General features: G+C 39.6%; 1 protein-coding gene across 2 annotated transcripts; it reads right to left on the bottom strand.

Moving 5' to 3' along the window:
• Positions 1 to 362: 362 nt before the first annotated feature.
• Positions 363 to 16,732, bottom strand: SRGN (serglycin). 2 transcript variants are annotated; one of them, XM_065894519.1, is made up of 4 exons: positions 16,599 to 16,730; positions 7,633 to 7,780; positions 4,820 to 4,822; positions 363 to 1,257 (listed from the first exon to the last, which is right to left on the bottom strand). In XM_065894519.1, the coding sequence occupies exons 1-4, from the start codon at positions 16,672 to 16,674 to the stop codon at positions 1,026 to 1,028; spliced, it is 459 nt and encodes a 152-aa protein (XP_065750591.1). In that variant the 5' UTR covers positions 16,675 to 16,730; the 3' UTR covers positions 363 to 1,025. The 2 variants fall into 2 exon arrangements, with proteins under 2 accessions (XP_065750591.1, XP_065750592.1); XM_065894520.1 differs by lacking the exon at positions 4,820 to 4,822 and having other exon boundaries at positions 16,599 to 16,732.
• Positions 16,733 to 17,332: the final 600 nt, after the last annotated feature.

The raw sequence follows: 17,332 nt of genomic DNA on the forward strand, positions 1-17,332 counted from the left end.
GAGGTGTGCCCTTGGACAAGGTGTCTCTCTTCCACAGAGGTTAATTTGAATAAGTCCTCAGTTCTGAAGAGGGGATCTAGATGGTACAGAACAGGATCCATGACAATGATGCTGACAGACTTTTCAGAATTAAGGGGAACAGAGATGTGTATAGTATAGCCTTAAAGAAGAGGAATTGTTTGGACAAGAGTAACCCTCTCTGTAGCATGATTGTTTTCTTCATCTGCTAGTTAACAGGATTTGATTCCAGTTACAAAATTTGGTCTCACTGTAAAATAACTTTACAGATATTTTGTTGATGAGAATCTAGAAACATTTGAACAAATAATTACTTCATGAACAAGAGAGCCCAGACAGCTTGACCCTTTGATTATACTTCTGCTTTAATAGAGTAATGTTTGAAAATACGTAGATATCCAGGGAAAAAAGTAAAGCAGTATGAGGTATTGAGAGCACAATTGTGCTTTAATCTGGGTGTTAAGTTTCTAATTGTGACAGCAATCACACTGCTAAGCAAACGCTGTCCACTAGCTCTGCAAACACCTCCAGTGGTACCATTAAAGCAGTTAACTTCACACTGTAAAACATGTCAAATACCCACTCTGTACATTCACTGTATGTTTCATCTGTGTTTTTTCACAAAAAGAGAGGCATATCTAGATTTCATAATCAGAGTCAGCTTCCTGAAGATTTAGATATGAAATAATGCCTGTCAATTTGTTTCTCAAACTAAATGTTTTAAGAACAGTATAATTTATTCTTTAAAGCAATTTTATACTTATGTGGAGTCTAGTTAACTTCATAGTGATGTTGTTGAATACAATACAAAACAAATGCAGGTATTTTCCAGGACATTAGGATAGAAAAAGGAGGCTTTAAGAATTCATGAGAAAAAAAAGATAATAAAACTTAAACTTCCTTTTCAGATGTTTTAAATTTTATATAAAGCCTTTTGTCCTCAAATTAATCATTTAACCATGGTACACAAATACATTGCCTGGTGTCAAGCTGGGAAACCCTCTCTTTTATATAGTAAAATCCTCTTCTGGTCCATTCTGACCCAAGTCCTGGTTGTCTGAGGGCAAATTTCTCTCCAGAGACCTAAAGTTGTAATAAAAAGCATCGTTTTCTTCTAGTGGTTGGTATTCCTGTTCGATTTCACGTAGGAAGCCACTTCCAGAGCCACTTCCAGAGCCTGATCCCGAAAAGTCCTCAGAAAGAGGGAAGACATCATTCAAGTTCCTGGATTTCATCATTCTGAAGCATGACAGAAAAGTGGAAAAGAAACATTAAAGTTTGAGACATGAAAAGATAATCATAATAAATTTTTTAAGATATGAAAGTAAATGTAGCCACTCCGTTGCTCAAATTTTAAGTTAAAAGTTTCCCAGTTATTTAATGTTTTAAAACAAAAAATAAGTCAGACCTTTCCACATATTTACAATTCTTACTGTATCTAACTCGTTGCCTTTATCAGCTTCACATCTACTCATTGCAGATGCATATAAAAATGCTAATTTTCTTATCACTAACATAGCAATCCTATGTTTAGAATTTACTTAAGGGGTCATTTATTTTTTACAGAAAAGATCCCATTTTTACACTTTCTCCCACTGAAGAAAGGACACACAAGTAAATTAGACTAGATATATATTTTTCCTATTTTAAAAATTCTGCAAAATCTCTAATAACTTCACAGGGCTTCAACAAAGCTCACACTTAAGAAATTCTTTGCAACAAGTCAAGCATTATATTTGCCAGCATGTTAACATTCAATCTCCTCCCTGCAAATAAGTGCATTCATTCAACTGGGTTCAGTGGGGTAGTTTGAAATCCACTCAGCACCAAAGGACCAGAGCAATGATGCCACCCATCAGTGGCAGAATAAGGCAACAAAGCATCAGAGACAAAAGTTGAGTTTCACAGCCTATGGGTCATTTTCTACATGAAAATAATAAACCACAGGCCATACAACAGATTAGAGTTTCCTTCATGCCTACATTCGATAAATATCGAATATCTGATCCCTGTTCTGAGGGCCTGGGATAGAATGGGGACTGATAGATGAGGTCCCTGCTCAGAGGTTTATAACTTTGGCGGGGAGACAGACAATAAAAAGTGAATAAGCAGATCGGGAAAATATTAGGTGGGGCTAAATGTTATGCAGAGAAACAAAGTGGAATAATGTAATAGAGGGTGACCTGCTGGATAGTTGGTCAGCTGGATAGGAAAAGGAATCAGAGCTGGAAACAGATTTGGTAGTTTCTCCCTCTTCCTCTCCCTCTCCCTCTCCCTCTCCCTCTCCCTCTCCCTCTCCCTCTCCCTCTCCCTCTCCCTCTCCTCTCTCTCTCTCTCTCTCTCTCTCTCTCTCTCTCTCTCTCTCTCTCACACACACACACACACACACACACACACACATAGTATTTAAAGCCATGGAACAGGATGAAGTCACCCAAAAAAGGCATGCAGATACAAAAGCAGCCCACGACAGAGCTAGGGCCACCCCAACATATTAAATATTAACCAGAGGAGAAAGAACAGCCAGGGAAGTAGAAGGAAACCCAAGACAAGGTGGGGCCATGGAAGCCCAGAGAAAAAAGTATTTCAGAGGAAGGGTGGTCAACTGTTTTTGAAAACAACTGACAAGTCAAGTGGGAATTCCCTGGCGGTTCAGTGGTTAGGACTCTGCACTTCAGTGCCAAGGGCGCAGGCTCAATCCTTAGCCCGGAACTAAGATCCCACAAGCCATGTGGCGCAGGAAAATGAGAGAGAGAGAAGTCAAGTAAGCTAAACATAGAGAAGTAACCAGCAGATGTGTCAACAGGAAGTAATTGTGACCTATTTGGTTGCTGTTTTTATTCTTTTGGATCACTATTCTCCCTATCCCTTTTTCTTTTTTTTTTTTTTTTTTTTTTGCGGTACGCGGGCCTCTCACTGTTGTGGCCTCTCCCACTGCAGAACACAGGCTCCGGACGCGCAGGTTCAGCGGCCATGGCTCACGGGCCCAGCCGCTCCACGGCATGTGGGATCTTCCCGGACCAGGGCATGAACCCGTGTCCCCTGCATCAGCAGACGGACTCTCAACCACTGCGCCACCAGGGAAGACCTCCCTATCCCTTCTTGCCTCCCTCCCTCCTAAACATGTACAATAACTATGACTGCTACAAACTTGTATATAGTTTTTGAATCAAATAACATGAGGAGATGGGGAACCATTAAAAATTGGGACTCCTGCTCTCCTTTGATTTGTAAATTCAGAAGTCGGGGGTGGGAAAGAGGGATAGTTAAAATGTTTAAAAAACTTTAAGCTCCCTTGGAACTTTTACCAGTGTGGAGGAAAATAAAAAAGAACTTAAATTGGGAATTCCCTGGCAGTCCAGTGGTTAGGACTCCACGCTTTCACTGCCGAGGGCCCAGGTTCAATTAAAAAAAAAAGTGGGCTTCCCTGGTGGCGCAGTGGTTGAGAGTCCGCCTGCCGATGCAGGGGACACGGTTTCGTGCCCCGGTCCGGGAGGATCCCACATGCCGCGGAGCAGCTGGGCCCATGAGCCATGGCCGCTGAGCCCGCGCGTCCGGAACCTGTGCTCCGCAACGGGAGAGGCCACAGAAGTGAGAGGCCCATGTACCGCAAAAAAAAAGTAAGTGCTTCTACCAAGCTCTCTGGGTGAAGGTAGAACCAGAAGGGGTTGAGGGGATAGTAAGCATCGGCAACCCTATCAGGAAGTGTTACTACGAAGAGGAGCAGAGAATGGGGCAACAGCTGGAAAGGATGCAGAGTCAAAGAGGGGATTTTACCTAAATGTAGGAGATACTAGAGAATGTCTGCATACTGATGAGAAGAAGATGCTGGGTTCAGAGGGTTAACTGCAGAATTAAAGTCCTGGAGAAGGTGCATGGGGATAGGATGCCCAGCACAAGGAGGGGTGGCCTTAGAAGCTGCCACAGTCATAGTACAGTCAAGAAACTTACCTAAATATTTAAGACAGGGAATTGCTAACACATGAGATGGAAGAGAAGCAAAGCCAAATAGGGAATAATAAGGAAACCCAGAGATGAGGAACAGCAAGAAAATATTTCCCTCCCTGGGCTAGAGGGACAGTGGAGGAGGTGGTACTACCTGAGCCCAGGGACCAAGAGCATCTGGTGGAAGCTGAAGCCATGGATGAGACACAGCCCTGCCAGAGGTGCCAATCCTTGTCTGTCCTTGCCGCCCACGCTGACCAGTCTCCCTTTCAGGCATCCCACTGGCCAAACTCAGCCACAGATCTGGGAGCCTGAGAAATGCAGACCATAGGGATCAGCCCTCACCACCCTCACCCAATGCAGAGCAGGGAGGTGGAAGGAGAAGAAATGGATCTGAGAGCAAGAGTGTCCAAGACCGTCACAGAAGCAGGGGCTGTGCATCCGTATTAACAGGAGTGTCAGAGCAAGAAGGAAAGTTGCTGGCTGAGGAAAGGGAAGATCCTAGAGATTTTTTAAAATTTATTATTTTTAGTTGAGGTAGAGTTGATTTACAATATTATATACATTTCAGGTGTACAACAGTGATTCACAATTTTAAAGGTTATATTCCATTTATAGTTATTATAAAATATTGGCTATATTCCCTGTGTTGTACAATACATCCATGTAGATTATTTATTTATTTTTATTTATTTATTTTTGGCTGTGATGGGTCTTCCTTGCTGTGCGCGGACTTTCTATAGTTGGTGCGAGCCGCGGCTACTCTTTGTTGTGGTGCGCGGGCTTCTCATTGCGGTGGCTTCTCTTGTTGCAGAGCACGGGCTCTAGGCGCACAGGCTCAGTAGTTGTGGCACACGGGCTTAGTTGCTCTGCAGCATGTGGGATCTTCCCGGACCAGGGCTTGAACCCGCGTCCCCTGCATTGGCAGGCGGATTCTGAGCCACCAGGAAAGCCCGATTATTTATTTTATTCACAGTAGTTTGTACCTCTTAATCCCCTGCCCCTAGCTTGCCCCTCCCTCTTCCTTCTCCCCACTGGTAACCACTGGTTTGTTCTCTATATCTGTGTGTCTGTTTCTTTTTTGTTATATTCACAAGTTTGTTTTATTTTTTAGATTCCACATATAAGTGATATCATACAGTATTTGTCTTCTCTGTCTGACTTATTTCACTAAGCATAATACCCTCCAAGTCCATTCGTGTTGCTGCAAATGGCAAAATTTCGTTCTTTTTTATGGCTGAGTAGTATTCCAATGTGTGTGTGTGTGTATCACATCTTCTTTATCCATTCATCTACTGGTGGACACTTAGATTGCTTCCATATCTTGGCTATTATAAATAATGCTGCTATGAACATTGGGGTACATATATCTTTTCAAATTAGTGTTTTCATTTTCTTTGGATATATACCCAGGAGTACAATTGCAGGATCATATGGTAACTCTATTTTTAGTTTTCTGAGGAACCTCCACACTGTTTTGTACAGTGGTTGCACCAATATACATTCCCATTAACAAGGTACAAGGGTCCCCTTTTCTCTACATCCTCACCAACAATTTATTATTTGTGATCTTTTTGATGACAGCCATTCTGACAGGTGGGAGGTGATATTCACTGTGGTTTTAATTTGCATTTCTCTGGTGATTAGCGATGTTGAGCATCTTTTCATGTGCCTGTTGTCTAACTGGATGTGTTCTTTGGAAAAATGTCTAGTCAGATCTTCTGCCCAGTTTTTAATCGGGATGTTTGTTTTTTTGACGTTGAGTTGTATGAGCTGTTTATATACTTTAGATATTAACCCCTTATTAGTCATATCACTTGCAAATATTTTCTCCCATTCAGTAGGTTGTCCTTTCGTTTGTCGATGGTTTCCTTGCTGTGCAAAAGCTTTTAAGTTTAATTAGGTCCCATTTGTTTATTTTTGCTTTTGTTTCCTTTGCCTTAGGACACGGATCCAAAAAAATATTGCTACAATTTATGTCAAAGAGTGTGGAAGATCATACAGATTTGAGGAGGGAAGAAATAGTGTAAATATTTGTTTTGGAGGACTTGCGTTGTTCCTCTAATATCTTAGATTTAAATGAATCACTGTTGAAATCCGTGACTTAAAATAATGGAGGATGCTGTAATATCACGTTCAAGCTTTATGCCATGGACCTAAAAGCACAGGGTTGCAGAGTTGCATTTTGAGGATGGTGGTGATATAATTTCAGTGATGAAGGGGGTTACCAGGATCCCCAAAGTGATGATAGACTTACGTGGTTTGGACATGATGATTTACGTGGCTTTCAGGGGAGTGATTTTCTATTTAAGCCTGAAGATTAAAACTTTTATGATAATTCTTTTCATAATGTATCTTTGCTACATATAATTTTGATATTCATTGAAATAATGGGTTTTAATACAATTCAATTTTTGTTACTTATGAATTCCTATTGGATCTTTTTTGCAAGTATAAGGCAGGTTTTATTTGATCAAGAAGAGTTTTGGATGTATGGACACCAAGGGAGGAAGTGGGGTGGGGGATGAATTGGGAGATTGCGGTTGACATTTATACACTAATATGTATAAAATAGATAATAAGAACCTGCTGTATAAAACGTAAATTAATTTAATTTAATTTTAAAAAAAGAAGAGTTTTGACTTTCTTTTTTATGAGTCGTGGTCACTTATTCTTCCTTTCCCTAATTTCTTCTTTTTTTTTATCACTACTATCTAAACGGAACATTTTTGTCACCCCTCAAAAATCTTGTACCTAATAGCAGTCACTCTTTATTCCTCCCTCCTTCACAGCCCCTGGCAACCACTACTCTATTTCTGTCTCTATGGATTTGCCTATTCTGGACATTTCACATAAATGGAATCATACAATATGTGGCTTTTTGTGTCTGGTTTCCTTCACTTTGCATAATGTTTTCAGGATTCATCCATGTTGTAGCATTTATCAATAACTCCTTCTTTCTTATGGCCAAATAATATTCTACTTAAGGGATGTACCACATTTTGTTTATCCATTCAGGTGATAGACTCCTATTGAATTTTAATATAAATATACAATGTGCTCTATTTACATTAATAAAATAATGTTCAATCATTTTCAATACCTATTGGTGAAAAGTATTCAATTTTTGTTTATGCCACAAGAAAAAGACCTTGCAAAAGTGTAGGTGAATAGGGACCTCCCTGGTGGCGCAGTGGTTAAGAATCTGCCTGCCAGTGCAGGAGACACAGGTTCTATCTCTGGTCTGGGAAGATCCCACATGCCGCAGAGCAGCTAAGCCCGCTCTCCGCAACCACTCAGCCTGCATGCCTAGAGCCCATGCTCCGCAACAAAAGAAACTACCACAATGAGAAGCCCGTGCACTGCAACGAAGAGTAGCCCCTGCTCTCAGCAACTAGAGAAAGCCCGCGCGCAGCAACAAAGACCCAACTCAGCCAAAAATAAATAAATTTTAAAAAATAAATAAAATTCTTAAAAAGGTAGGTGAATCATGTATTCTCGTGCATCTCATATACCAGTAAATACAGTACAGTTTTACCCTGTACTGTGCAGTGAAAACCTAACCATGGAAGCAAGAGCCTGAAGAAAAACACTCTTGGCAACCCTCCCACCTCCATGCCAAGATCTCAGCAGCGGATGGTGAAAGTAAAATCAAGAAAGTCCACTTACGAAAAAGAGTCAGTCCTTGGAGGTAGGATTCTGTTGTATTCACCTGGAAGTAGATCGAACTCTGGTCCCTTTTCATCAATGCAGTTTGCAGAATTGCTGTCAGGATTGCAGCGTACCCACTGGTATCTGGCTTTCCGCACAGGAGAACCTGTCCAAACATGGAACTCACGTGGTCAATAAATGTCTCTTACACAGCTTCTAATCACTCTGTCCCTAAGAAATTTTTAATTAAATAGATTCTAAATTTGGTAGGTAAGGTGTGGACAGGTTTTATGATCATTAATATCACAGGAGCACCGACTATTTGCTAGCCCTTTATGCACACCATTTGTCCTTCTCACAACACCCCTCTAAAGTAGCCTAGAGTTTAAGGTTAGAACAGGTTTTGGCAATTAGCTGCCTGGAGTGAAGTCCCAGCTCTGCTACTGGTGAGCTGTGAAACCTTAACTTCCCCAAGCCCCCACCAGAAAACTGAGGTACTAAGAGTGTCTCTTTTTCATAAGCTGGTCACAAAAATTAAATGAGAAAATGCATGTAAAGATCTTAACATAGTGCCAGGTACACAGTAAACACTTGAAAATATTAACTATCATTATCTTTGTACTATTATTTCCATTTTATACAAAGGAAAACTGAGGCTGCACAGGTACTAAGTAAAGGACCCAGGATTCAAACCTGTATCTGACCCTGAATCCTGCCTGTTCTGGTAGAGATGAGTTGAATCATGCTCAGAAAGGTTAAGGAATGTACCAATTGGTACCCGAGATACTACAGAGCCCTAGTTCTTTAGGGCCATTCTTGGGTATTCTTAGGAATGAAAAGTAGGTTAAAAACTTGGCCTCTTTCTTTGCCCTCACATCTAGTCAGAGATTTCAAAAATCCCTCGGCAGTGAAAGTCAGGAGTCCTAACTACTGGACTGCCAGGGAATTCCCTCCAAGGTATATTATTAAGTTAAAAAAAGTAAAGAACACTATGAATTGTTTGTTACCATTTGTGTGTGTTTGTGTTTTTTCACACTATATTTACATATATGCTTACATGCACAGAACATCTCTGAAAAGATACACAGCAAACTGATCATCTTTGTGGAGGGAATTGGTGGCTGGAAGACAGTGGAAGGAAGAGCATTGACTTTTCACTGCATATCCTTTTGAATCATTAGATTTTTGAGCCATATGTATGTATTATCTATTCAAAATTATTTTTATTTTTTGACAGCTTTCTTAAGGTGGACTTGCCATTCAATAAGCTGTGCATATTTAAAGTGCACAATTTGTTTCGACAAATGGATACACAATGGAACCATCACCACAATCAAGGGTATGAACATATTCAACATCCCCCAGAGTTTCCTTGTGCCCCTTTGTGATCCTGCCCTTCTCCCTCCCTCCTCCTGACTCCCCCCAGCCCCCCTCAACCATCAATCTACTTACTGTCATTATAAATTAGTTTGCATTTTCTAGAATTTTATGTAAATGGATACATACAGCAACTTGTCAATGGTTTCCTGACTTTAACTCAGGTTCTAGAGGGCTCTCTACCTTTTATAGTACTCTCTCCTAGAAATGGAGAGTTTATTTAGATATTCCTTACATCTAGACTGCTTTTGTTGCAATTTTTAATAACATTTATCTTAGAAAAGGAATGTATGTTCATTATAGAAAATTTTGAAAAATGTAGCAAACCAACATACAAAAAAATTTACTCCTAATCTCATTACCCAGCCCTCCCAAAGACCATAAGTTCTGGAGTTTGCTTTTTTTCCCTCTGGGTATCTGTATTTCTAGGAGAGTATGCACAAGTTGTGTCCTATTCTCAACTATCAGAGGTTGAAAAGTGAAGCCTCTACTGAGGTCAAATTCACTTTACATCTTAATGGGATGGCCATGGACTTTGTTCTTAAAAGATTGCAGAACCACAGAACTTTTGCAAAATGTCGTCTTTCCTCATGAAACTCTATTATGTCTGTTTACACTCAACTTTGTCCTAGCTAATATTTCTGATTAATTTTATAAATACAGCATTGCTAAGTTATTAATAACATCATTAAGATATACATTATATACATATATATGGAGAGAGAGAGAGAAAATATATAAAGAATTCATGATGCTGTTCACCTTAGTATTATTTAAAATAGGGAAACAGGAAATAACTAAATAATCAAAACAAGAGAAAATACTCAGATTAATTATGAGGCATTCATATGAGAGACTATTAAACAAATGGGAAAAAAGCAGTAGTTATGGAAAAGACTATATAGCATCATAGGAAATTCTATGTTCAAAAATGAGTTTAAAAAAAGCAGAGGGGACTTCCCTCGTGGTCCAGTGGTCCACCTTCCAATGCAGGAGACTCAGGTTCTATCCCTGGTCAGGGAACTAAGATCCCATATGCTGCAGGGCAACTAAGCCCGTGCACCGCAACTGTGAGCCCACAAGCCATAACTAGAGAGCCCTTGCGCCACAACTACTGAGCCCGCACGTGCTGGAGCCTTTGCGCCACCACTAGAGAGGAGTCCGTGTGCCACACGAAAGATCCTGTGTGCTGCAACTAAAACCTGATACAGCCATAAATAAATAAATATTTTTTAAAGAGCAGAATACCACTCTATGCATAATAGTTGTTAATGCAACTACATAAATAGATATCGGGGGGGTGAGGAATGGGAGGAAATACACAGAAATAACTATAGTGGTAGACTCTGGTGATTTTTTTCTCACTTTGTTTTCTAAATTGCTGTAATAAACAATATTCTTTTAAAAATATAAACAAAACAAAGACTCTAATGTAGAAAGTAAATGTTCTCCCATTGTTTTCCTTCTTTCTGTCTGTCTTACTTTCATTCATTCTTTCTTTTAGAACTACTATTCTATCACAATCTTCCCCATAGTTCCTGAATATAGCTTACAGTTTCTGGTCTGGGACACTACTCATCCAGAATGGGTTAGCTTTGTCACTGCTTGGAGGCTGGAGGTAAGGCTTGACATGTCAAGTTGACATGATGTCAACTTGATGTTGACAAGTTGACATCACAATGTCTCCCCCTTACTAGCTGTGTAACCTTAACCTCTCTGTACCTCAATTTCCTCATCTATAAAATGGGGACAGTAGTAGCTCTAATAATGAGATATAAATATTAGGCTCGTAGAATAGTACCTAGCACCATGGTCAGAGCTCTTTTTTTCTTTTTTTTTTTTGCGGTACGCGGGCCTCTCACTGTTGTGGCCTCTCCCATTGCGGAGCAAAGGCTCCGGACGCGCAGGCTCAGCGGCCATGGCTCACCGGCCTAGCCGCTCTGCGGCATGTGGGATCTTCCCGGACCAGGGCACGAACCCATGTCCCCTGCATCGGCAGGCGGACTCTCAACCACTGTGCCACCAGGGAAGCCCAGAGCTCTTTATTTATTTAAATTAATCTCTCCCTTTTCTTTTCTTTTCTTTTTTAACATTTATTTGTTTATTTATTTTGGCTGCACTGGGTCTTGGTTGCAGCACGCAGGATCTTCATTGTGCCATGCGGGATCTTTGTTGCAGCATGCGGACTTCTTAGTTGCAGCATGTGAACTCTTAGTTGACACAGGCATAGGAGATCTAGTTCCCCGACCAGGGATCGATCCCGGGCCCCCTGCATTGGGAGCACGGAGTCTTAACCGGTGGACCACCAGGAAAGTCCCGTCAGAGCTCTTTAAATGCTAGTTTCTCTGCTGAGGAGGAGAATGAGAATGACCTATTGACCTATCTCTGATAGTGAACAGCTTGTAGAGAGATCAAATTTAAATTCCTGTTCCACCACAGTATCCCATAATAGTATCCCAAAGAGTTCCTGTTTAAACAAGATAAAAGTATCTGAAACATCTAGCACAAGCCTTTGCACATGGTAGGTATTTAATACATTTTAGCTCCTTCTCCTCTGATTCTTTCCTGAAGAAGCTTAAGCTTGGCATCTACTGAATTGTTACTTAGAAGCGTCATCATTGTGAGTCAGGTAAAAATTCAACATCTTTTCCAGCAGAGGGCAATGTCTTCACACCCCATGCCGTCTAGACCAGCGCGGTCCAATAGAAACAAGAGAAACCATCCGTACACGTATGGATGTTACAACAGCCATATTTTAAAAAGTAAAAAAGAGGTGACATTAATTTGAAAATATTTTACTTAAATATATTCAAATATTGTCACAACATAATCAGTATAAGTTATTAATGGATATTTTACACTTTTTTTCATCCTAAGATTTCAAATCTGGTGTGTATTTTGCACTTACGCCATACCTCATTTTGGACTCGCCACATTTCACACAAGTGCTTAGTAGCCACAGGAAGCCCGTGGCTACCATTTCAGACAGAGCAGGTCTAGACAATTCTTCTCTACTGTCGTGGATGGCTGAATATCAAACCAAGTATAGTGCTTGCATAGATAGGAAGTTAAACAGAAAAGTAAAACTAATAGTTTAATGAGGAAGCACCTAAGTGAAAGATCTCATCTTTTCACTGGTGTAAAGAAACACAACTCTGGTAAATTAGAAAACTTCTAAAATACAAATTCCCTCTAGAGTTTAGAATCTCAGCTTTTAAAATTTATAAAGAGGGGTTTCTTTTTTTGGGTGATGAAAATGTTCTAAAATAGACTATGGTGATGGTTGCACATATCTGTGAATATACTAAAAAACCATCGATGTACACTTTAAATGGGTGAATTGTATGGTATATGAAATCTATCTCAGTAAAGCTATTCCAAAATTGATAAAGAAATCAAAGATAGAAGTCCACCTCCCCCACAGAAATGTTTATCTAGTTTGGGACTGGTGATTTTATTTTTTTAATTAAAAAAAGCTTTATTGGTATGTAGGTAACATAGCACACAATCACTCTTCTAAAATGTAAAATTCAGTGGTTTTTAGCATATTCATAGGTATGTGCAACTATCACCACAAATTTAGAACAATTTTATCATCACAGAGAAATCCCCTATCATTTAGCTAGCCAGCTCCTATATCTCATGCTTCTCATCCCTAAGTAACCACTAATCAATCTACTTTTTATCTCTATATTTTTAAGCAAGTTGGATGTTTCATGTAAATAAAATCATATTAGGTGTTTTCTTAATATTTATTTATTTATTTTTATTTTTGGCTGTGTCGGGACTTAGCTGCGGCACACAGGATCTTTCGTTGCGGCATACGGGCTTCTCTCTAGTTGTGGTGGGCAGGCTCCAGAGTGTGTGGGCTTAGTTGCTCCACGGCATGTGGGATCTTAGTTCCCCCACCAGGGATCGAACCCACCTCCTCTGCATTGGAAGGCGGATTCTTAACCGCTGGATCACCAGGGAAGTCCTGAGGTGGTTTTTCTTTTTTAAGTATAGTTGACCTAATATACTATGTTAGTTTCAGGTGCATAACATAGTGGTCCTGTATTGTTATACATTATAAAATGATCAACACACTGGGGATTTTAAATCTGCTTTAAAATAAAGAACACGGTTACAGATACCAAGTTCCTGACATATTTATTCAAGGGTGTTGGCAGAATGTGAAAATTCAACAGTTCCAGCCCCCGATGTGTGGGAGTATCTTGATTCTGTCTTGCTTGAGAGAAATCTTAAGATTACCGTAATTTAAAAAATAAAAGGGAATATGCTCATGGACAGAAAAATTATCTTCCTAAGAGGCCCCACTTACAGATCTCCTGGTTAATGTTGTGGTGGATTCAAGGGAGAAGAATGTTTTTTATTAACAATCACTTCCCTCACTGCCTACCCCCGCCCTTTCTCTGTCTGTCTTTGTCTCTCTCTGTCTCTGTCTTTGCCTCTATTTCTTTCACACATACACACAGAGTCACTAGTCTTGCTTTAGCAAATACTTTCTATAAGTGAACATTACCAGAGCAAATAACTTACCCCAGTAATATCGTATTGTAATATCAATTTTTCTCCAACGTCATCTCGATTTACTAATTTCCTATTCTTAATGGAGACTTGCTACAAGTGTGCTAGAAAAATTTAAGCAGAAACTGCCATGTTGTGGGGAGGGGGGGGAGGGAGACCATTTCGTTCATTGTTTGGTGGCATTCAAACAGAAGTCACCATCTAAGCTGGAGCTGCTTCCTACAGGCCAATCAATTCCACAAGATGAATAAAGTTCCCCCACCCTTGCATGGTTTGACAAGCTATAAAAAGTTCCAAGTTTACTTTCAATTTCTCCTTCTCTGTCCCTCAACTCAGTGGTTTTTATAGCAAGGGCTGGAGTCAAAGCAAGGTTGTTTTAAATAAAGAAAATCTCTAATCCACCTGGAATACAGCTAAATTGCAGTAGAAATCAGATGACCAGCTCTGCCATTAATTAGTTGTAATGGGCCTTGGACAAGTCTCATAAATTTTTTGCAAGAGGTTGATGTAAAGAGCAAATGAAATGATGAATGTAAGATCCAATTTTCCCCTCTATAAATTGGTATTAATTCCTCCTCCTAGGGAATGTGACGATCCTTTACCCGAGAATCGATGTGAATCACTTTATAATCAAACAGCAGCACACATAGGTGGAATCAATATCATTATCGTGATCTCAGAGGCAGTGTAGAGTGGAAACATAGTCTGGCAATGACCCCCTTGGCCACACCTGCTCATGGATTTTCCATTTTCCCTCTTTATGGGCATCTTTTAAAAAGAGAGGCAATAAAAGAGTAGGAGTCACCTCATCAATTGATGAGTAAGGCCTCATCGATAATCCCCTGGAGCTCTACATTAAATTGATTAGCCATCTGTCCTCTCCAGGGTCTCCCACACATTGCCAAACTTCCATCTCTTTGCACTTGGTAGACATACTTTTACAGCATGTCTTTACTTCAGCTTCACTGATATGGGCTGAATTGTGTCCCTCCAATTCAATGTGTTGAAGTTCTAACCCCCAGTACCTCAGAATGGGACTGTATTTGGAGACAGGGCCTTGAAAGTGATAATTAAGACATAATGAGGTCATGCAGATGAGCCCTAATCCAGTATGACTGGTTTCCTTACAAGAAGAGGAGATTGGGACATAGACACACATAAAGAACCATGTAAAGACAGAGAAAAGACAGCCATCTACATGCTGAAGAGAGAAGCTTCAGAATGAAACTAACCCTGCTGACACCTTGATCTTGGACTTCTAGCCTCCAGAACTGTGAGGAAATAAATTCCTGTTGTTTAAGCCACCCAGTCTGTGGTACTTTGTTATGGCAGCCTTAGCAAACTAATACAATAACCTAAGATGTTTTGTTTCAGTAAAAACAAGCCAAAAGCCTAGTGCAGTTGATCAGTTCAGTCAAATCAATGGGTTAAGAAAAAAAAATTTTTTAAGTGGGGAAAGAATGCTACAGAATCATATCTGGCATCACATAGAAGTATGATGAAATAGAGACCTCTCTGCAGCCTTGAGCTGATGTCACTCACACACGCAGCTGTGGGTGGACATCTATTTCCCTTCTTATTCAGATGTGAACACTAACCCTTGATTCCAATACCAACTGCACTTCTCCTTTGGAAACTCCCTAGTTTTTCAGTCCATTCATTCTCTCTTTTTTGGTTCCTTTCCCAACAAAGAGCTAAACCTACCTGGTGATGACATAAATACTAGTACTTTATAAAATGTTATAATAGTTTCTTCACTACATTCTGAAGAATACCTATTACATAAAGAATGCTTTTGTTTTCATTTTAGTTTTCCCTATAGAACCTTAGTGGGGAATGTGACATTTCTGGGAAATTTTGAAGATATAAAGACTCACAGAGCTCTGGTCAAGGTAGACCCAGCACCAACAGGTCACTCAAGTCTGTGCTACAAACATGGACCTGACTGCTTGGATCTTGTCAGAACACATGAGGGAATTATTTCATCAAGCTGAAGGTTTTCCCTAAAAGATCCAAGTAAAGCCTGTTCCTTACATTCAACGATGTTCTATACCTTAAAAAATAAATAGACTAATGGAAAATTTCAGCAACATTATTTGCTGGTTTTTTCTTCAATAATTGCATAACAAGAAGAAAGTGATTTTATAAATTTCCAATACATATGAATGTATCTGAGATCATGTGTACAATTTCATTTCCACCAGAAGTAAAAACAAGACAACTAGAAATGACTTCAAAGAAACAGATCCAAGATATGTGCAATCACCATGACTCAATATTTCCTTTACAGTTTGGAGGAACTTTAGTTTTTCTACTATAAATTCTCCCATCTACTTATCAGGCCATGACTTTCTGCCTTATTCAGACATGATCGCTTATTTACCAAAGGAGAAGAAATTGTATTTTTCCTACAAACTGATTGTTTTCATTTTCTTAGTCATTAAAGGTTTTAAGTTGTTTCATTCTGACTAAACAACCCTAAATGATAGACCTAATAAGAAATTTCCCAATGTGATGTTTCTCTGAGCAACAAAACAATTACTAAAATTCTTTGGCCTCTCTTTAAAATCTGAGATGGTTTTCATTAACTATGTCTAAATATAATTGAATTTTCACTAAGAACCAAGTTTAAAAAAGGAGAAAAAATACACGCAAATTTACTCTGATTTTAAAAATAGTATTTCCCAGTGTCACAATAATTATAACACTACCATATTATGTTAAAACTTGGGATTGATGTAGACACTTAGGGGTAGGTCATTTTCTATATTCCTTTCTTAAGCGTTTAAAAATTTATAAACCATTTTCATCTGACAATAAAATAGTACATTTTTTTATCATTTTAAGAACTTATAAGGCCACACCTCCCTCAGAGTTTAAATTTTTTTGGTACCAAACTTAACCAATCTCACACCAAGGAGTTCAGCTACCCCAAATCCTTTTTTTTTTTTTGTTTTTCTTTTTTTGGTCTCCTTTCCCACAGTATAATACATTCCATACCTTAAAGCAAATATAAACATTTGTGTGGACCCCAGGACTTACAAGGAAGATTATAGGGGGACAAGATTCCTGGGTCTTACCTTGAACTGAAGAACCCAAAATCAGGATGAAGGCGAGAGCCAGGACAAGCCTACTGCACTGGAGGAGCACCTGCATGATGACCAACTTGCTTCAGCTCCACCGCCTGCACGCCAACCTCACGACAAGGAAGTGTAGCAGAGTGCTCTCTGTCCCTTTTAGAAAAGGTTCCAAAACCTCAAACCCTGCCCAGAACACACGTCACAGTTTCCTGAACAAATAGAAAGAAATCCACATCAAACCCCAGAAAGATTTAGAAAAAAAAAAAAAGGTAGAAAAATAACTATTCATACCCATTATGAAACTGCAGTGGACTCTCCCCAGGTCTGCTTTTTCAAAAGTTTTGTTGTTTGCCACTTGCTGAGTAGAATCAGCATTCAGGACACTTTGTTTTTTCTTTCTTCAGGTAACAATCTAAACACGAGATTGCTAACATTAAGAGCCCACTGCACAGTTGATGAGATAAGGGAGCTAGATGCTGCCATGCTGCCTTTTCATCACTGATGCCCTTCAACATAAAATATTCTTAATTTTCTTTTTCTTCAGGAGTAGCATAACTCACTGAGCCAAGCTCAAGAAGTGAAACTTCAAAGCTGAATTTTAATCTACAAGAAAGTGTTGTCAGATTTCAAATGAGCAGTTTCTTCTTACTGGACTCAGTTTCTCCCACTGGCTCACCAGCTTTCCCTCTGCCTCAAGAATCTAGTGAGGATTTTCGGTTACAAAGAACTGGGTA

Source organism: Phocoena phocoena, chromosome 16 (genome assembly GCF_963924675.1).
Source record: "Phocoena phocoena chromosome 16, mPhoPho1.1, whole genome shotgun sequence".
In the NCBI taxonomy this organism is placed as follows: Eukaryota; Metazoa; Chordata; class Mammalia; order Artiodactyla; family Phocoenidae; genus Phocoena; species Phocoena phocoena.

Coding starts and splice junctions, on each gene's coding strand:
- SRGN (XM_065894519.1), bottom strand. CDS start 16,674: ATGCAGGTGCTCCTCCAGTGCAGTAGGCTTGTCCTGGCTCTCGCCTTC. Junction 7,781..16,598: donor TTTGGGTTCTTCAGTTCAAG/GTAAGACCCAGG, acceptor ATGTTTGGACAG/GTTCTCCTGTGCGGAAAGCC.